General features: G+C 39.9%; 1 protein-coding gene across 5 annotated transcripts in view; it reads left to right on the top strand.

Moving 5' to 3' along the window:
* LMBRD1 (LMBR1 domain containing 1) overlaps positions 1–18,990 on the top strand; it is a 216,375-nt gene that overhangs the window by 20,825 nt on the left and 176,560 nt on the right. For all 5 annotated transcript variants that reach the window (XM_005280088.5, XM_065587944.1, XM_042848855.2 and 2 more), the window contains exon 4: positions 15,521–15,618. In XM_005280088.5, the coding sequence (XP_005280145.1) occupies positions 15,521–15,618 (98 nt within the window). The remainder of the gene's footprint in view (positions 1–15,520; positions 15,619–18,990) is intronic.

Below are 18,990 nucleotides of genomic sequence, written 5' to 3'. Positions count from 1 at the left end.
TTTTGCCCCTGCTCCCTTTCCTGCCAAAGAATGGTCACTTAGCTGGTAATGGTGCATCAGTTGTGTTTATACCTGGCTGAGGTGTCAGGTTGTTCTCAGTCTCTGAGGAACTGGTTTGGCTACTCCCTAGACTTATCTGGAAAACCTACTTTGTCGTGATCTCAGCTTATGTTTATAACTTCACATATAATGCTGCTATGTACATTTTGCCAGGATAATAGTGATCCGCAAATTGAGTTTTTAAATCTGACATGGCAGACTATGTACAAATATTTCAATAGCAAGTACGGTGTGAACACAAGGGTATATTCTATCATACCCTGCTAAAACGTATGCCAATACCACAGTCTAGAGGTTACAAGAGCATAGATCTGTGCCAAAATTTATAACCTGAAGAGGTTGTAGTCTTCAAATGCTCAGCAGATGAGAAACCACTTGACAGCTACTAAAGGTTGGGATACTATATTTAGCTCATGACCAAAACTTAGAGCTACACAGTGAGTCCTATCTGACCCATTTGGGTCATACATCATCAATTGGTAAAGCTGCCAGCAAGCAATTGAGGGCTAGCTCTTTTCTCATCTCATAACCCTGCAAATCTTTGATCCCATCAATACTTTCATGCTTAGCTGTTTAAAACTCAGATTTCTTGTAGTCACTTGGCTAGACTGGCCAGACAGTGCTACGGAAATGGAGTTGCTGTGAACTGAAGACACAATAATACAGATCTGAGGTAAAATTTTCAGAACTAACCATGTCTAAGTCCATCTTGAAAATAGAACTTAAAGCATTCTCAGATGGTACCCCTGGGTGTTAGTGTGCTAGTCATGCTACCTTATCAAACCTCATAATGGCTTCTTGTAAATATCCAATACATATGATGAAATCAGTGCTGGCAGAATGCTTAGTTACCTGTATTCAGGTGTGATAGTTTTAAAAAGTTCACTGGACATCATTAAGTCAACTAATTAATGTAGGTTCTAAAATAGCTTGCTTGTTAATAATGTGTCACTTTGGGATTGGAAAGCAAACTGAGACTGCTTATCCTGTTTCGAAAGTGTTATACCCTCATGGGTGCTCTGAGTCACTGAAGGTGGTGGAGAGGAGAAGGAAAAAAGGTGATACCTATATAGTTCAAGGGTGTTGTTTGTAGTTGGTTTTCTCATTCTTTATTTCTCCAAGGACAGAAATTGTAACTGAATCTTTTAAGACTGTTGCTAAGTTTGAGGCAAGTATTTGTTGAAAAAAGTTACTTTGGTATTTGTCTTGTTGGCTTACACAAATAGTAGAAGACCCTGATTCTCTTGTGCTATATCTAAATAGCTATAACATGTGCACTTAGGAATGAACTGTCACTTTATCTTTGACTTGTGTGACCTGGCTAGTCTAAATGAGTAAGTAGGCAAGGAAAACATCTAGTATGATGTGACAATTTTGAGGCATCTGTCAGTACAATTTATGAATTCTGGTTATGAAACTACTGTATCATGGAAAGCCATTATGAAGTGTATACACAATTGCTTGACCGGTCTTGCAACAAGTACATACCAGACAGAAGGATCAGGAGTTAGTAATTTGAATGACTGTGCTTTGATCTGACAATTGATATCACTGGTCTACAATTTTTGAGAAGTCGTCTGCTTCAGAGATAAAATGTGCTAGCTATTATGTATTTTGATGTGCTGAATTCAAATATGACAAAACAACCGATTGGCTACTGTTACTAAGATATTTAAGTTTTTACATTTTATGTCTATGTATATTGTGTAGATAGTAGTTTTAATCATAAATTGTAAACCTAGGTCTATTCATGTTTATGGTTGCTTTACATGATATTTCACCTGTCCTGTTTATGTAACACTTTAAAAATCAGCAAAAGGGGTATATAAATAACATTTATTATGAAACAGAAGGCAAAAAACTATTCTGTACGTAGTTTAGTCCTATTCAGTGTCTACTCGGCGCTTCTTGGCTTGTCTCTTGTATTCATTAAATGGAGCATCTCTTGTCACTGTCCAGCAATAGTCTGCAAGCATTGATGGGCTCCATTTGCCCTGATAGCGTTTCTCCATTGTTGCAATGTCCTGGTGAAATCGCTCACCGTGCTCGTCGCTCACTGCTCCGCAGTTCGGTGGAAAAAAATCTAGATGAGAGTGCAAAAAATGTATCTTTAGTGACATGTTGCAACCAAGGCTTTTGTCTGCCTTGAGGAGGTTTTCCAACAACCTGTAGTTGTCTGCCATGTTGTTTCCGAGAAAATTGATTGCCACTAACTGGAAGGCTTTCCATACAGTCTTTTCCTTGCCACACAGTGCATGGCCAAATGCATCATCTCGAAGTTCACGAATCTGAGGACCTTTATCTTAGCTTCACTTTAACCTTGGAAATTTTCCACGGAGGTACTTGAAAGCTGCTTGTGTCTTGTCAATGGCCTTGACAAAGTTCTTCATCAGACCCAGCTTGATGTGTAAGGGTGGTAACAAAATCTTCCTTGATTCACCAAGTGGTGGATGCTGAACACTTTTCCTCCCAGGCTCCAATGACTGTCGGAGTGGCCAATCTTTCTTGATGTAGTGGGAATCTCTTGCAGGACTATCCCATTCGCAGAGAAAACAGCAGTATTTTGTGTATCCAGTCTGCAGACCAAGCAAGAGAGCAACAACCTTCAAATCGCCACAAAGCTGCCACTGATGTTGGTCATAGTTTATGCACCTCAAAAGCTGTTTCACGTTGTCATAGGTTTCCTTCATATGGATTGCATGACCAACTGGAATTGATGGCAAAACATTGCCATTAGGCAGTAAAACAGCTTTAGGACTTGTCTTTGATGAATCAATGAACAGTCTCCACTCATCTGGATTGTGAACAATGTTGAGGTCTGCCATCACCATCTATCTTGTTGCAGGCTACAAGATCTTCTTCATGAAGAAGAATGAGACCAGATCCTTTTGACGGTCACGGAACATGGAAACCCTAACATCACCTGCCAGGAGATTCCACTGCTGTAGTCTGGAGCCCAACAGCTCTGCCTTACTCTTGGGTAGTTCCAAATCCCTGACACGGTCATTCAGTTCACCTTGTGTTATGAGGTGTGGTTCAGAGGAGGATGATGGGAGAAAATGTGGGTGTCAAGGCTGTATCCCCACTTTGAACTTTAGGGTACAAATGTGGGGGGCCTGCATGAAGACTTCTAAGCTTAACTACCAGCTTAGTTGTGGTCCGCTGCCACCATTCTCAAAAACTAATTCCCTTCCCTGGGTAGCCTTGAGAAACCTTTCACCAATTCCCTGGTGAATACAGATCCAAACCCCTTGGATCTAAAAACAAGGAAAAATCAATCAGGTTCTTAAAAAGAAGGCTTTTAATTAAAGAAAAAGTTAAAAATCATCTCTGTAAAATCAGTATGGAAAATAACTTTACAGGGTAATCAAACGTGAAGAGCTCAGAGGACTCCCCTCTAGTCTTAGGTTCAAAGTACAGCAAACAAAGATAAACACTCTAGTAAAAGGTACATTTACAAGTTGAGAAAACAAAGTAAAACTAAGACGCCTTGCCTGGCTATTTACTTACAAGTTTGAAATAGGAAAGACTTCTTTAGAAAGATGTGAAGAACCTGGATTGATGTCTGGTCCCTCTCAGTCCCAAGAGCGAACCACTTCCCAAACAAAGAGCACAAACAAAAGCTTCCCCCCCCCCCCCCCCCAAGATTTGAAAGTATCTTGTCCCCTTATTGGTCCTTTGGGTCAGATGCCAGCCAGGTTACCTGAGCTTCTTAACCCTTTACAGGGAAAAGGATTTTGGAGTCTCTGGCTAGGAGGGATTTTATAGTACTGTACACAGGACAGCTGTTACCCATCCCTTTATAGTTATGACAGTGGGTCTGTGACATTGATGGTTCAGGACCAGAAGTTTCATCCTCTTCCTCGTCTGATTCAAGTGAGAATGATTCTGGTGCATCAGGAACCGGCAGTCCTTCTCCGTGGGGTACTGGGCGTATAGCTGATGGAATGTTTGGAGAATGCACAGTCCACTTTTTCTTCTTTGACACACCTTTCCCAACTGGAGGCACCATGCAGAAGTAACGATTGCTGGTATGATCTGTTGGCTCTCTCCAAATCATTGGCACTGCAAAAGGCATAGTTTTCCTTTTCCTGTTCAACCACTGGCGAAGATTTGTTGCACAAGTGTTGCAGCATAAGTGTGGGGCCCACCTCTTGTCCTGATCTCCAATTTTGCAGCCAAAATAAAGGGGATAGGCTTTCTTAACCGTAGTGGTTATACTGCGCTTTTGTGATGCAAAAGTCACTTCACCACAAACATAGCAGAAGTTATCTGCACTGTTCACACAAGTACGAGGCATCTCTGCTCACTTTGGCTAAACAGAAATGTGTCCCTTTGCAAAATCAAACACTGACAAATAAGAGAGCACGACACTGTATGATTTCTAGAGCTGATATAGGGCAATTTGTTCAGCAGAGTGATGTAAGCTTCGTGATAATTGCATCATCCATGACTTCTAGGAATAACATGATGCAATTCAGATCATGTATGACGCAATACCAGCTTCAGATTGCATCATTCATTGTTTAGCCTAAAAAGCAAGTACCGTCCAAACACAGTCATAGATTTATTCATAGATCCAGTCAAAGATGTATTTTAGTCTTTTCTGGTTTAAATTGAGATCCCTTCCCTTTATAACTCCCTTATCCTCTGCCATTCCCAAGTCAAGGGTCGTATATACTGACCCAATAGCATATCTTGAAAACTAGAGCCAATCAACCATTTTTAAGCATCATTTTCGTTCTCAGTGACCCAGAATTAGTAAAGTTTGACTACATTTATTTCAGAAGCATTTTGGCTGTAGAGCAGTATATCCTAAGAGGTTGTGTTTAAGTTCTGAGAAGATACTACTTCATCTTGTTTGAACAGAGGTGGGGGGGAAGTGAAGAGTGTAGAAATCCTCCAAGCAGGACAAAGACAAAGGTGATCGAGCAGGAGCAGTTTTAAAAAGGACTCTTGGGGAGGGAGGGCGATGGAAAGTTAGGTAAAAGAAGGGAAGAGAACAGACTGGCCAAGGTCACAGTGGGCAAACTGCAGGAGAAGACTTCATGTTTCAGAACCCAAGCCATGTACTGAAACAGAAGGGCCCTGGATGATCCTGACCCTACCCCAAAAGATGCTCTAGAGTGGTGAGGAAACTGTGGCAGGGAAATGTTTTTTGTAGTGTTGTGCTGTTAGAGAGCAATAATGTGTTAAAGTCCCCTGCAAAGACTGTGTCGTACGTGGTAGCGTTCACACCCACCATGTGGTTTTTTTTTTTTTTTTTTTTTTCCCCCCCCCACCCCCCGAAGTAAACCCAGAAGTCTCTCACCTTTGGGTGGAGTTCTGAGAGAAGGTATTAAAACTATGGGAGGAGTTTGAGGGGTCAGCATTGGTTTCAGTGAGTAGGTAGCGGGTCACATGATCTCAGCTCTCTGGAGGGGTGCAGGTCCTTTATCTAGCATCCCAAAGGGTGTACCTAGAGACCTCAAGGCAGGGACGGTACCTGGTCTCTGTTCAGACTCCGGAGCTTAAAACACACAGGATCCTGCAACTGCATCCAAGTTGTCTGGTTTATAGTGAACACCAGTTCTAGAACTAGTCTTCTGGGTGGGGAAAAATGAACCAAGTTTACTGCTAGTGTAACTTGATTAACTAAAACGGAATTCTGTCTTTATGCCAGTAGTGGGTGAATTTAATAGTAAAAAGTTCTAGGTCTCTTTCCTGTGAGGAATTACTAGGTAGCAAAGGAGATGCAGAGAGAGCAGATTTTATGGCCTTTACAATGTCTTCCCATATGTACTGGTTTAAAAAAAAAGTTGGAGGTAAGAGGTTTCAGAATCTAACAGTTACGATGCACAGATATTGCAGAAGTTTAATCAGTTTTTTCTTTTAAAAATCAGCTTGTGAATACCAATGTTTATGCAGCAGTCTTATTAGTAATGAGCCGAAGTGACAGTAGAATAAGGCAGACTTCCCCCTTTCACATATGAAAAACAGCACAGTTAAAGTCTTGTATCCTACATGAAGTCCATTTTAGTTCTTAAAATGCTTTTAAGTGGAGATCAGTATGAGAATTCAATTATAGTATTGTAATTTTCTGTGGGGAAAATATAATACATGTAGGTGGAATATTTAATCCTAGCAGTGACTCTAATTTATAACTGTCCAGTGTTCCTGCTGTAGGTATCTTTTTCTTTTGTGGCATCTCCATTACTGGATGGTTGCAACCATAGTAGCCAGTTCTATATGGTCCTGGACTAATCTTTGTGGATGAATAGTCCTTTTGATCCATCCAGGATATAGCATTGTCCATCCAAAATCTTCTTTTTCTGCCTCATGTTCATCAGCTATCAACTTTCACTTCCAGTGCCTATAAAAATGGATTGCATGATGAATCCCTTAAAATGTGCCCTGAAGATCAAATCTTCTTTTCTTAGGATCTTGTAATGTTTTCTGAGTTAAGTGGTCTATCAATGATATTTTCAGAGTTCTTCTGCAATACCATAATTCAAAGTATTGTTTCTTTATCGATTGTTTGAATGTCCATATTTTACAGCCATAATTTAACACCGATTAAATTTAAGTTTAGGAGTTAGAATTCTTAATCTTCATATTTATATCCCTTCTTATCAGACATTTGTTCTTCCAGAACAACTTTTGCTGTTGCTTGCAGTGTCTGATAGTCTGCTGTAATGATGCTTTCTAATTATCAATTTTCAGTTGCTGTATGGTGGTGTCATTCACTGGAATCTTGCATGTTTTCTCGGGAGCCTTGTATACCATCATAGTGTTTTTGTCTTGTCCACATTCAACTGTAGACCATATTCTTTATCATGTTCATAATCTCCACTAATTTATCACATCTTCTGAATCAGCCAACAGCACTGTATCTACTGCGAAGTGAGTATTATTCCTAATACAAGGTGGTAATTGTAACATGCCTGTGGATTAATACATTTCTGCTGCATTATTCTGGATTAATGCATATATAGTAGATAATAGGCAGAAAGAAAGAAGAAGAAAGAAAGCTGGTTGGCACGCATAATTCTCACCCTAAATGTGGTTCTAATAGTTGTCTTCACAGGCCAGACACCCTTCCAGCCTGGGTTCAGTTCTTTCCCCCAGTTCAGTTGTAGTTGTTTCCAGCAGTCATCTTGGGTGGGGTGGCAGGGAAGAACTGATGACCTTGGATTACCTCACTCCCCACCCTTAAATAGGAATTGCATAAGGTGGGAGTCCTTTGTTTGCCTAGTTTGACTTCCCCGCCCCTCCTTCCCTTACAGTGGACAGTTAGAAGAAGTCCCAGGTAATGTTTTAGTATCAGGTGACAAAACCACCTACCTCTGTGGGATTACAGCGTTCATGAGTCAGGGGCAGTATGGAGTGTCCACAGGAAGGCCAAGCTTTTCAGCCATTGTCCTTGCTGATGGGCCATCCACCCTGTTTGCCTTTTCCATTGTTGTACCTGAAGCGTTAGCAGTAGGCATCACCCAAAGTACATAGTTGAAATACAGATACATAATCAATATTCCTAATTTCAGATACAGAAATGATACAGGCATACAGATTGGATAATCATATTCAGTAAATCAGAACCTTTCCAATGATCTCATGTGAGCCATCTGGCATAAAGTATGTCTGTTATATCATATTCATATCAATAGCATATTTTCATAAAGAATATGGAATGACACATCACACCCATTATCAAATATTTGTTCCCCGTAAGTACATACTTAACCTTCTCTTTGTTAAGCTAGGTGGGCTGAGCTCTTTGAGTCTACAGCTAGAAATCAGGTTTTCTAATCTTTTAATCATTCTTATGCTCCTCTCTGAACCCTCCAGCTTAACATCCTTCTTGAATTGTGGGCACCACAACTGGACACAGTATTCAGCAGCAGTTGTACCAGTGACAAATACAGAAGTCCCTACTCCTACTCAAGATTACACTGTTTATACATCTAAGGCAGTGGTCACCAAAGTTTTCAGGCTTGTGCCCCCCTCCACCACTCCCCGAGCCAGGGCCAGGAGCAGTGCTGTGGCTTGGGGGGTGGGGAGGGGTGCAGACTGGGGTAACAAGGCCAAAGCTAGGGCTGGCAGTCGGGGCCCCGGGTGCTCCCTCCCAGTCCCCTGGGAGGGCTGTTCAAGGCCCTAGCCGCGCACCCTGAACGTTACTCTATGCTACCCGGGGGGGGGGGGAGGCTGCAGTTTAGGACCTCGGATCTAAGGATTACATTAGCCCTTTTGGCCACAGTGTTGCACCAGAAATGCATGTTCAGCTGATTGTCTGCCATGATCCCCAAATCTTTTTTCAGAGTTCCTGCTTCCGTGAGTAGCCCCCATCCTGTAAGCACAGCCTACTTTTTGTTAGATTTACAGTTCATTGTACTGAAATGTGTATAGTTTGCTTGCATGTAGCTTATAGAGCAGTCCGGATTGCTCTGTATCAGTGACCTGTCCTGGTTATCTACCACTCCCTTTACTGCGTTTCACTGATTTTCTTCCAGCTCACTGAAAAATATTAAATTCTGCAGGGCCAAGGTCCCACTAGAAACACACCCGTTTCTGACTGCAGGATGTGGTGGACCTGTAGCAAGGCACAGGATGACTAAGCTTAAGGCATACGGTTTGTGAGGCAGAGAGCAGCACTGCTTCTGAATAGCTAGCTGCTGGCTCAGTTGGCTGATGAGTGAAGTGGTAGTTTGGTGAGCTGGGTCTGCCCTCTGTCACTACAGAGTGATGGTCTGTACTTTCCCAACTCTTCCTGTGTTTTTATTTTAATGTAAAATTAAATATTTCTGGAAAGAAAAAGAGAATAAGTGATTTATGTATTGAAGGTTTCTTTGGGATACTGAAGAGCTGTACCAGTGCTATTGTAGTGATGGGAATTTCTCTGAGACTTATGTGAAGAGTGCTAGAACAGATTACTTTAAGTACCAAAGGGGCTAATGTACTAGGATTATGAACTATTACTTCTGCAGAGGGCCATACTTCCATAAATGTGTCACTATTTTTTAACCTTTCAATGTATTCTTTTGGGGTCACATCAGACTTGCTAGTGTGATTTGCCAGTAGATATGTTTATCTGGTTTCTGCATACAAGTTCCTGGACACATCAATAACTCAAAATAGGGCGAATTTGGAAAATGGATAAAATGATTAAGATCAATGAGAAAAAGTATAGTCTGAATAGCTATAGCTCTCTAAAGCTCCTAACGTGGGACATAATTGCCTACAAGTATTCAACTGACAATGGAAGGAGGCTTAGTGTAGTACAAGATAATGTTTCAAGAGTAATTAGATGAACTGAGCATAGGAGAAACTAAGTTTAATATCAGAAATACTACCTAAAACTGTTACTTAAAAACTCAGATTCAGGGTTAGGGACCTCATTGTGTCAAGTAATGTAGAAATGAGACTGTCACTGCCTCAAAGAGTTTACAAAGAGTAGAGAGGAAAGGATTGAAACTTAACTTGTGTATACAGGAAGAAGATGCTAATGAGAGAGAAGTGGGAACAACATTATTATTAGACTATGAAAATTAATTTTCTAATCTGTTATCAGCCAATGCCCATTTATTTTTTTGTCTTACGCTCCCTTAGAAATTACAGCAAAAAATCAATAGTAGTTTGTAATAAATTCAACTTTAGTTTTCCAGTGTGATATCTTGAGATTGACCAAACACTCTGTGAATAAAAACGGCTTCTAAAAACCACTTTAGTAGTGCAGTGGAGTAAAGATGAGTTTTATTGCATACCTTCTGCATACGTACATCTAGAAAGACTACTGAATAATTCAGTGTTTAACAGTGAGCAATAAAGGTATTTCCAGTTTCTGGAACGGTCAAGTTACTCTACTATAATAGAGTTGCTTATTTAAAGTTATATTTTACTAGTACAGTATGAAGCATACATTGGCTTTCTTAAAAATAATTTAGTTGGCCTTGACTATTTCACTGTTATGATCCTTCATATATGAATAAGAACCTGTTTGGAGGGAGTAAGGTAACCCGTGCAGTAAAGATGCTAGTCATGTTGCTTAATGTGCTACTGGTGAATCCATTGTGATGCTCCTAGTTTAATAACCTCGATGGAAAAGAAAATAAGTCCTTCTAGGACTGTGCCTTGAGCTGTAGATTGCATTAGATTTTCAACTCTTGTCTGCTTGTATTTGTATGGTGCCTAGTAGAATGGGTTCCGAATCCCAAGGGGTGTTCCATTAAAACATATGGATTATGATTTCTTTAATATAATAGTTTGTTTCATGTGATGGTGGTTATCGGTTGTGGGATTCCTCCCTAGATAAGGTTCAGAATTTAACTTTTTACAATTCTAAAACGAAAGAATATGGCGTAGACTTTTTTGGCTGAGAGGTTCTTTTGCTGCTTCAGCTGGTGTTTGTACTTTACAAACTGTCTTACTAAAAAGGAAGTTTGAATTTTGTTTTGTGGGGGGTAGCTATATCTGTGAAACTTAAGTTTGTGAACAAAGAGTGCCAATCAATTAATTAGTAACTGATGTAGGAAAAAAATTAGAACTCTCTTCTCCCCGAGTTCTGTCTACTATATTTTTAACTAAGAACTCATGCCCCTACCACTTAGAACTGTTTTTGTCCTGGGGAAAAAAACGCTGCATCAGGAGTTGTCATGTGGGATAGCCCTTAGCACTCTTGTCCACGTTTAGCTTCTACTTCTGTTGAGGAAGAAATTGATATGACCTTCCATTTGCATTCTTACAGTGTTTTGCGGATGGGATGAGCTACTGGGGTGGGAGGGATAGCTCGGTGATTTGAGAATTGGCCTGCTAAACCCAGGGTTGTGAGCTCAATCCTTGAGGAGGCCACTTAGGGATCTGGGACAAAACCAGTACTTGGTCCTGCTAATGAAGGCAGGGGGCTGGACTCGATGACCTTTCAAGTAGGGTTACCATATTTTGTGCCTCCAAAAGGAGGACACTCCATGGGGCCCTGGCCCCGCCCCCAGCCCCGCCCCCTCTCCCGCCCCAACCCCGCCCCCTCCCCAAAGTCTCCGCCCCCTCCCCTGCTTCCCGCGAACATTTAATTCGCGGGAAGCCTGGGCAGGTAAGGGGGTGTGTGGGGGGAGGAGGTGCGGCCCAGGCTGGCCCCCCCGGCATTGTTTTGAATGCCACTGAATTGACTTAGGAAGACATATTGTAGACATGTTATGTTGAAGAAAAATAGATGTTTAAGTGATATAAACAAAATGGATTAAAGTGTCTAATCTTCTCCCATGAAGATAAATAGTATGCATTAATAACTCAAATCTTTCAAAGGTAATGGCCTTGCCTTTTCTAATTTTTTCACATGCTCAAGAGCTTTCTGCCTACTAGGCAGAGCAGGCCATTGTCAGTTTCTGATATTCAGACTGCTGTCTGGACCTACAGAATCTTTTCTCACAATCTGGAAAGCTAATACTCATAATCTTCAAAATCTTGTTTGGTATAATAACTTTCTGAAAAACATAACCTGTTTTTGTGAGAGTTTAACTTTCATAGAGCAGCATAGAGGAGCAATAAGAATATTGAATTCATATGTAAATGCGATGTTTTGTTTATTCTGTCTTCAGTATCTTTCTCCCTGCTTTTTCTTCCTGAACAGAAGTACAGGTACAGTACTTTGTTACTCATAATCCTAATACAGTTTTATTAGGAAGAAAACTTTCCTTATAAATGACCCTTCAAGGTTTAGTTGGACTACAAATTTTTGAAAATTATCATTTTATGTTGCTTAGTAGGCCTCTGTTCTACTTTACTGACATTTTGTAATGAACTTGTACATTTTAGTTTAACAACTATAATATTTTCCCCACAAACTGTCCTATTTAAGCAAGGTAATCAAAATCTTTAGCATATGGTTATCTTTTTATAGCCATGTAATGAATCTGCTTCTGAATGATCCACTGATTAAAATATGCCTCAAAAATGGTCATATTGCATATTGTAGGCAAACTGATTATATATAAACATTTCCTTCAGCGTAGAATCTGTCCTCCAGGCTATTGCTCTCAAAAGCCAAATGAAAGAGCATCAACTTCTGAAACCTTAGTCGTTCCTGAAAGATTAAATAAAGTTTGCAGCAACTGAATTATCTACAGTTTAGCCAGAATTGCAGCTGGAAAGAAAAATGGCCTTCAGGCATCAGGAGGAGGAAAAGGACAATCAGGTTAACTACTCAAGAAATCAGTAGTCCCTATTAAAACCAAGGACCACTGGCTGCCAAGTTGTTGCTTTAAAATCCTAGCCCCTATTCACTACCATGTTAAGAAAGGGTCCTAGATAAACAGAAATCTTTTATCTATAAAGAAACAGGAGGGCACTCTTGACTCCAGGTTAAAAACTTGGGTCATAGCTTTTAAACATTCCTTTCAAGTGCATTCTTAATTCAAGAAAAATGTTTTCTGAATGTCATTTTGTTGTAAAATTTCATTTGCAATCTTACCAAGTGAAATCAAGGACTCTTTGTTCAGCCAGTGTTGATATGTTGCATTACTTTGGTGTTAGCATAAATTTAATGAGAGGAAAAAATGTTTATGGTCAACATGGCATATTAATAGCATTTACAAAGGAGGCTGTTGATCAACATATTATGCTGATTAGCTGCCATTTGTGTGTGTGTTGGATAAGTGATGGTGTAAAAATCATTGTCCTCCTGTCTTGCATTACAAAACAAATAAACCCCCTAAATTAAAAAGAGGACCAAAAAAATGCCACTGTGGCTAAACAAAGTAAAAGAAGCAGTGTGAGGCAAAAAAATCCTCCTTTAAAAAGTTCAAGTTAAATCCTATTGAGGAAAATAGAAGCATAAACTCTCTAGTAAATGAAGTGTAAAAATATAATTAGGAAGGCCAAAAAAGAATTTAAAGAACAGCTAGCCAAAGAGTCAAAGTAAGGCAAAAAAAAAATTTAAACACATCAGTAGAAAGCCTGCAAAACAACCAGTGGGAGCCACTGGGTGATTGAGATGCTAAAAGAGCACTGAAGGAAGGTAAGGCCATTGCAAAAAACTAAACTCTTTGCATCAGTCCTCATGGCTGAGCATGTGAGTCAGATTCCCAAACTTGAGCCATTATTTTTAGGTGACAAATCTGAGGAACTGTCCCAGATTGAGGAGTCGGTGGAGATTTTGGAACAAATTGATAAATTAAACAGTAATCTGAACTCTTGGATGAAATCCTGGTGACAAGGAATTCAACTATGAAATTGCATAACTACTAACTGTGGTACGTCACCTATCGCTTAAATCCGCTTCTGTACCATGTGACTGGAGGATAGCTAATATGTCACTTTTTAAAAAGGCTCCAGAGGCTATCCTGACAATTACAGGCCGGTAAGCCTAACTTCAGTACCTGGCAAATTGGTTGAAACTGTAGTAAAGATCAGCATTATCAGACACCTGGATGAACACAATGTGTTGGAAGAGTCAACATGTTTTTTGTAAAGGGAAATCATGCCTCACCAATCTACTAGAATTCTTTGAGGGAGTCAACAAGCATGTGGACAAGGGGGATCCCATGGATATAGTTATTTAGATTTTCAGAAAACCTTTGACAATGTCTCTCATCAAAGACTCTTAAGCAAAGTAAGGTATCATGGGATAAGAGGGAAAGTCCTCTCATGGATCAGGAACCGGTTAAAAGATAAGACACAAAGGGTAGGAATAAATAGTCAGTTTTTCAGAATGGAGAGAGGTAAATAATGGTGTTCCCCGGGGGTTTGTACTGGGACCAGTACTGTTCAGCATATTTGTAAATAATCTGGAGAAAGGGGTAAGCAGTGCGGTGGCAAAGTTTGCAGAGGATACAAAAGTATTCAAGATGCTTAAGTCCAAAGCAGACTGAAGAATTACAAAGGAATCTCACAAAACTGGGTGACTTTGTAACAAAATGGCAGATGAAATTCAATGTTGATAAATGCAAAGTAATGCAAATTGGAAAATATAATCCAACTATACGTAAAAAATGAGGTCTTAATTAGCTGTTACCACTCAAGAAAGAGGTCTTGGAGTCATTGTGGATAGTTTTCAAACATCCACTCAGTGTGTAGCGGTAGTCAAAAAAGCTAACAATATTGGAAATCATTAGGAAAGGTATAGTAAGACAGAAAATATCATTGCCTCTATATAAATCCATGGTACACCTACATCTTGAATACCAGCCTAATTTGTAATACATATAGGAAACCATACTAGACATTGTCACCCTTTTATTTTAGGATAATTTATAATCAGTCATAAGGATTGTTCTGGTCTGTCATTCCTTTCTGCTATTCAAAAAGGGTGGCTGGCAGGATGAAATCAAATCATACATTACTTCTCATAGTAGAATTATACAATCTTGCTCCTACACAGGATTTGCACATTGAATCCTTACATTTTTTCATTTTCTTTTAATAACAAGCATCCTCCCCTAAACGTATAGCATGTAATCTGAGGAAAGACAACTTTCTGAAGACTTTCAAGTAAATGTGTTAATTAGTTCATGAATTTAGTACTTGTACAAAGTGAAAGGAAACAATATGAACTGTCTAATCTGTGCCTCCCCACCTCCCTCCTCATTTTAGGCATATTGTGCCCTTCTTCCTTCACATGTCTGTTCGTTCCTGCTCTGTCACTATGGCTACTGGAAGTATGTGGGTGTCAACTATTCACAGCTGTGAAATATGAGGCAGGATGGAGAGGAGAGGGTGTGTCATTTGATTCTTTCCCATCAATGAGGAGGGCTACACTCTCACTATCGCTTGTCTCCACCAGTGTCAAAGGAGTGATCCAGCAACTCATTCCAGTTTTTTGGCTATTGGTGGCTTTTTTTTCTTCTTCCTCTTCTCATCCCTTCTGCGATGGAAGGGCTCAGACAGTGACAGAATTATATTTTTGTGGTCTGAAGTCTTGAGGAAGCAGAAGGTGCTGGCTATTGAAATTTTCTGTCCTATATCCCCTTCCTCCCTAATAACGCCTGACCGCATATTGGCAATAGGATACTAGTTTTCAAAAGAACTGATGGAGTCTGATTTATTTGTACGTGAAACATATATTCAGTAATTACTGATGGTTTATTTTGTAGGGGAAAAAGTCTTGTGACATAATAGCTCTAAAGATCACATGACTGACCACATGTAGGAATAATTGCAGATAATTTGATCATATAATTGCACGCCATTTGAAAACCTGCATTACCAGTTATTATGACTTATTGTTGAGATCTGACAGGTTCCTCTTAATGGTTGATGTGTAATAAATGTCTTATCTGGCCAGCAAATGAGTAGACTCACTGCAATCTCAACCCACTTGTTCTAGAGGTAAATTATCAGAATGACAGCTCTTTTAGTTGGGATGAGAGGAAATGGTGAAGTTCTAAGACCTTTTGATTACTTTACCAGTTAATTTTTAGCTGTTGTGGTGTAACAATGTAAACCAACACAACTTGGATTTAATTTTTTGTCTGCTTTTTTTTTCTCTCCTCAGCTTTGTATTCAATTATATTGTTCTGTGTGTTTTTGTGGATCCCTTTTGTCTATTTCTATTATGAGGAGAAGGATGAAGAGGATACCAGCACATGCTCAGTAAGTTCATTTATGCCACACCTAGCTTTGACTTGTTTCTTAAGGTCTGAATGCAGTAGCCAAATAATAATGAAATCTAACATCTGTTTTGCTTCAACTGTTCAGAGTACCTTTTGTTGAACAATTATCGCTGATCTTAATTTTAAACTAAATAAGTAGGGCTGTCAAGTGATTAAAAAAATTAATCGCACGATTAAACAATAATAGAATACCTTTTATTTAAATATTTTTGGATGTTTTCTACATTTTCAAATATATTGATTTCAATTATCGCACAGAATACAAAGTATACAGTGCTCACTTTCTATTTACTTTTATTATAAATGTTAGCAGTGAAAAGAAATAGCATTTTTCAATTCCACCATTATTATTACTGTAGTGCAATCTCTTTATCATGACCGTTGAACGTACAAATGTAGAATTATGTACAAAAAAATTACTGCATTCAAAAACAGAACAGTGTAAAACTTTCGAGCCTACAAGTCCACTCAGTCCTACTTCAGCCAATTGCTCAGACAAACAAGTTTGGTTACAATTTGCAGGAGATAATGCTGCCTGCTTTTTGTTTACAACATCACCTGAAAGCGAGAACAGGCATTCACGTGGCATTGTAGTAGCCGGCGTCACAAGATATTTATGTGCCAGATGCACTTGACATTCATATGTCCCTTCATGTTTCTACACCATTCCAGAGGACGTGTCCATAATGATGAAGGGTTCTGCTCAATAACGATCCAAAGCAGAGCGTACCGACGCATGTTCGTTTTCATCAATTGAGTTAGATGCCACCAGCAGAAGGTTAATTTTCTTTTCTTGTGGTTCGGGTTCTGTAGTTTCCGCATTGGAGTGTTGCTCTTTTAAGACTTTTGAAAGAATGCACCATGCCTCATCCCTCTCAGATTTTGGGCGATACTTCAGATTCTTAAATTTTGGGTCGAGTGCTGTAGCTATTTTTAGAAATCTCACATGGTACCTTCTTTGTGTTTAGTTAAATCTGATGTGAAAGTGTTCTTAAAACTAACAAGTGCTAGATCATCATCCGACCCTGCTATAATATGAACTATATGGCAGAGTGTGGGTAAAACCAAGCAGGAGACCTACAGTTCTATGCCAAGGAGTTCAGTCACTAATTTAATTAACGCATTTTCTTTTTTTTAATGAGCATGGAAGCATGCCCTCTGGAATGGGTGCTGAAGCATGAAGGGGCACATGAATGTTTGGCATATCTGGCACGTAAATATCTTGCAACACCAGCTACTACAGTGCTATGCGAATGCCTGTTTTCACTTTCAGGTGATGTTGTAAACAAAAAGCGGGCAGCATTATCTCCTGCAAATTGTAACCAAACTCGTTTGAGCAATTGGCTGAAGTAGGACTGAGTGGACTTGTAGGCTCGAAAGTTTTACACTGTTCTGTTTTTGAGTGCAGTTATGTACCAAAAAATATCTACACTTATAAGTTACACTTTCATGATAGCGATTGCACTATAGTACTTGCCTGAGGTGAGTTGAAAAATACTATTTTTACAATGCAAATATTTATCAAAAATAATATAAAGTGAGCACTGTACACTGTATCCTGTGTTGTAATAGAAATCAATATATTTGGAAATGTAGAAAAACATCCAAAAATATTTAATACATTTCAATTGGTATTGTGTTTAACAGTGTGATTAATCGCGTGAGTTAATTGCGATTGACAGCCCTAAAAATAAAACATACACTGACATTCAAGTCTTTAATTTGAAGCAGTTGGTGGTTACTTCTGTTACAAGAAACATAGTAGACTTCTTTAAAAATATGCTAAATTAAGGAGTCCATTTGTATTGCAATATTAATACTTAGCTTAATGTTAATTATCCATGATATGCCCTGCACAGTGCTCCATTGTAGCAGTCACATATTAGCAGAATGTCAGGCAGAAGGACAACAAGGAGTCTGGTGGCACCTTAAAGACTAACAGATTTATTTGGGCATAAGCTTTCTTGGGTAAAAACCTCACTTCTTCAGATGCATAGAGTGAAAGTTACAGATGGAGGCATTATATACTGACACATGGTGAGCAGGGAGTTACTTCGCAAGTGGAGAACAAGTGTTGACAGGGCCAATTAATCAGGGTGGATGTTGTCCACTCCCAATAATAGATGAGGAGGTGTCAATTCCAGGAGAGAAAAAGCTGCTTCTGTAATGAGCCAGCCACTCCCAGTCCCTATTCAAGCCCAGATTAATGGTGTTGAATTTGCAAATGAATTTTAGTTCTGCTGTTTCTCTTTGAAGTCTGTTTCTGAAGTTCTTTTTTGTTCAATGATAGTGACTTTTAAATCTGTAATAGAATGACCAGGGAGATTCAAGTGTTCACTTACTGGATTTTGTATGTTACCATTCCTGATGTCTGATTTGTGTCCATTTATTCTTTTGTGGAGGGACTGTCCGGTTTGGCCAATGTACATGGCAGAGGGGCATTGCTGGCACGTGATGGCATATATAACATTAGTGGATGTGCAGGTGAAATGAGCCCTTGATGGTGTGGTTGGGTCCTCTGATGGTGTCGCCAGAGTAAATATGGGGACAGAGTAGGCAACGAGGTTTGCTACAGGGATTGGTTCCTGGGTTGGTGTTTCTGTGGTGTGGTGTGTAATTGCTGGTGAGTATTTGCTTCAGGTTGGGGGGTTGTCTGTAAGCGAGGACTGGCCTGCCTCCCAAGGTCTGTGAGAGTGAGGGATCATTTTCCAGGATAGGTTGTAGATCGTGGATAATGCGCTGGAGAGGTTTTAGCTGGGGGCTGTATGTGATGACCAGTGGTGTTCTGTTATTGTCCTTGTTGGGCCTGTCCTGTAGTAGGTGATTTCTGGGTACCCTTCTTGCTCTGTCAATCTGTTTCCTCACTTCCCCAGGTGGGTATGGTAGTTTTAAGAATGCTTGATAAAGATCTTGTAGGTGTTTGTCTCTGTCTGAGGGGTTGGAGCAAATTCGGTTGTATCTTAGCCATTGGCTGTAGACAATGGATCATGTGATGTGTCTTGGATGGAAGCTGGAGGCATGTAGGTACGTATAGCGGTCAGTAGGTTTCCGGTATAGGGTGGTGGTTATGTGACCATCACTTATTTGCACTGTAGTGTCCAGGAAGTGGATCTCTTGTGTGGACTGGTCCTGGCTGAGGTTGATGGTGGGCTGGAAATTGTTGACGTCCAGGTGGAATTCTTCAAGGGCCTCCTTTCCGTGGGTCCATATGATGAAGATGTCATCAATGTTGCGCAAGTAGAGGGGCACTAGGGGATGGGAGCTGAGGAAGCGTTGTTCTAAGTCAGCCATAAAAATGTTGGCATACTGTGGGGCCCTGCGGGTACCCATAGCAGTGCCACTGACTTGAAGG

The sequence above is a fragment of the Chrysemys picta genome, chromosome 3, assembly GCF_011386835.1.
Source record: "Chrysemys picta bellii isolate R12L10 chromosome 3, ASM1138683v2, whole genome shotgun sequence".
NCBI classification, from domain to species: Eukaryota; Metazoa; Chordata; order Testudines; family Emydidae; genus Chrysemys; species Chrysemys picta.
Note: the sequence above shows the minus strand (reverse complement) of the source record. Positions and strands in the feature narration are given on the sequence as shown.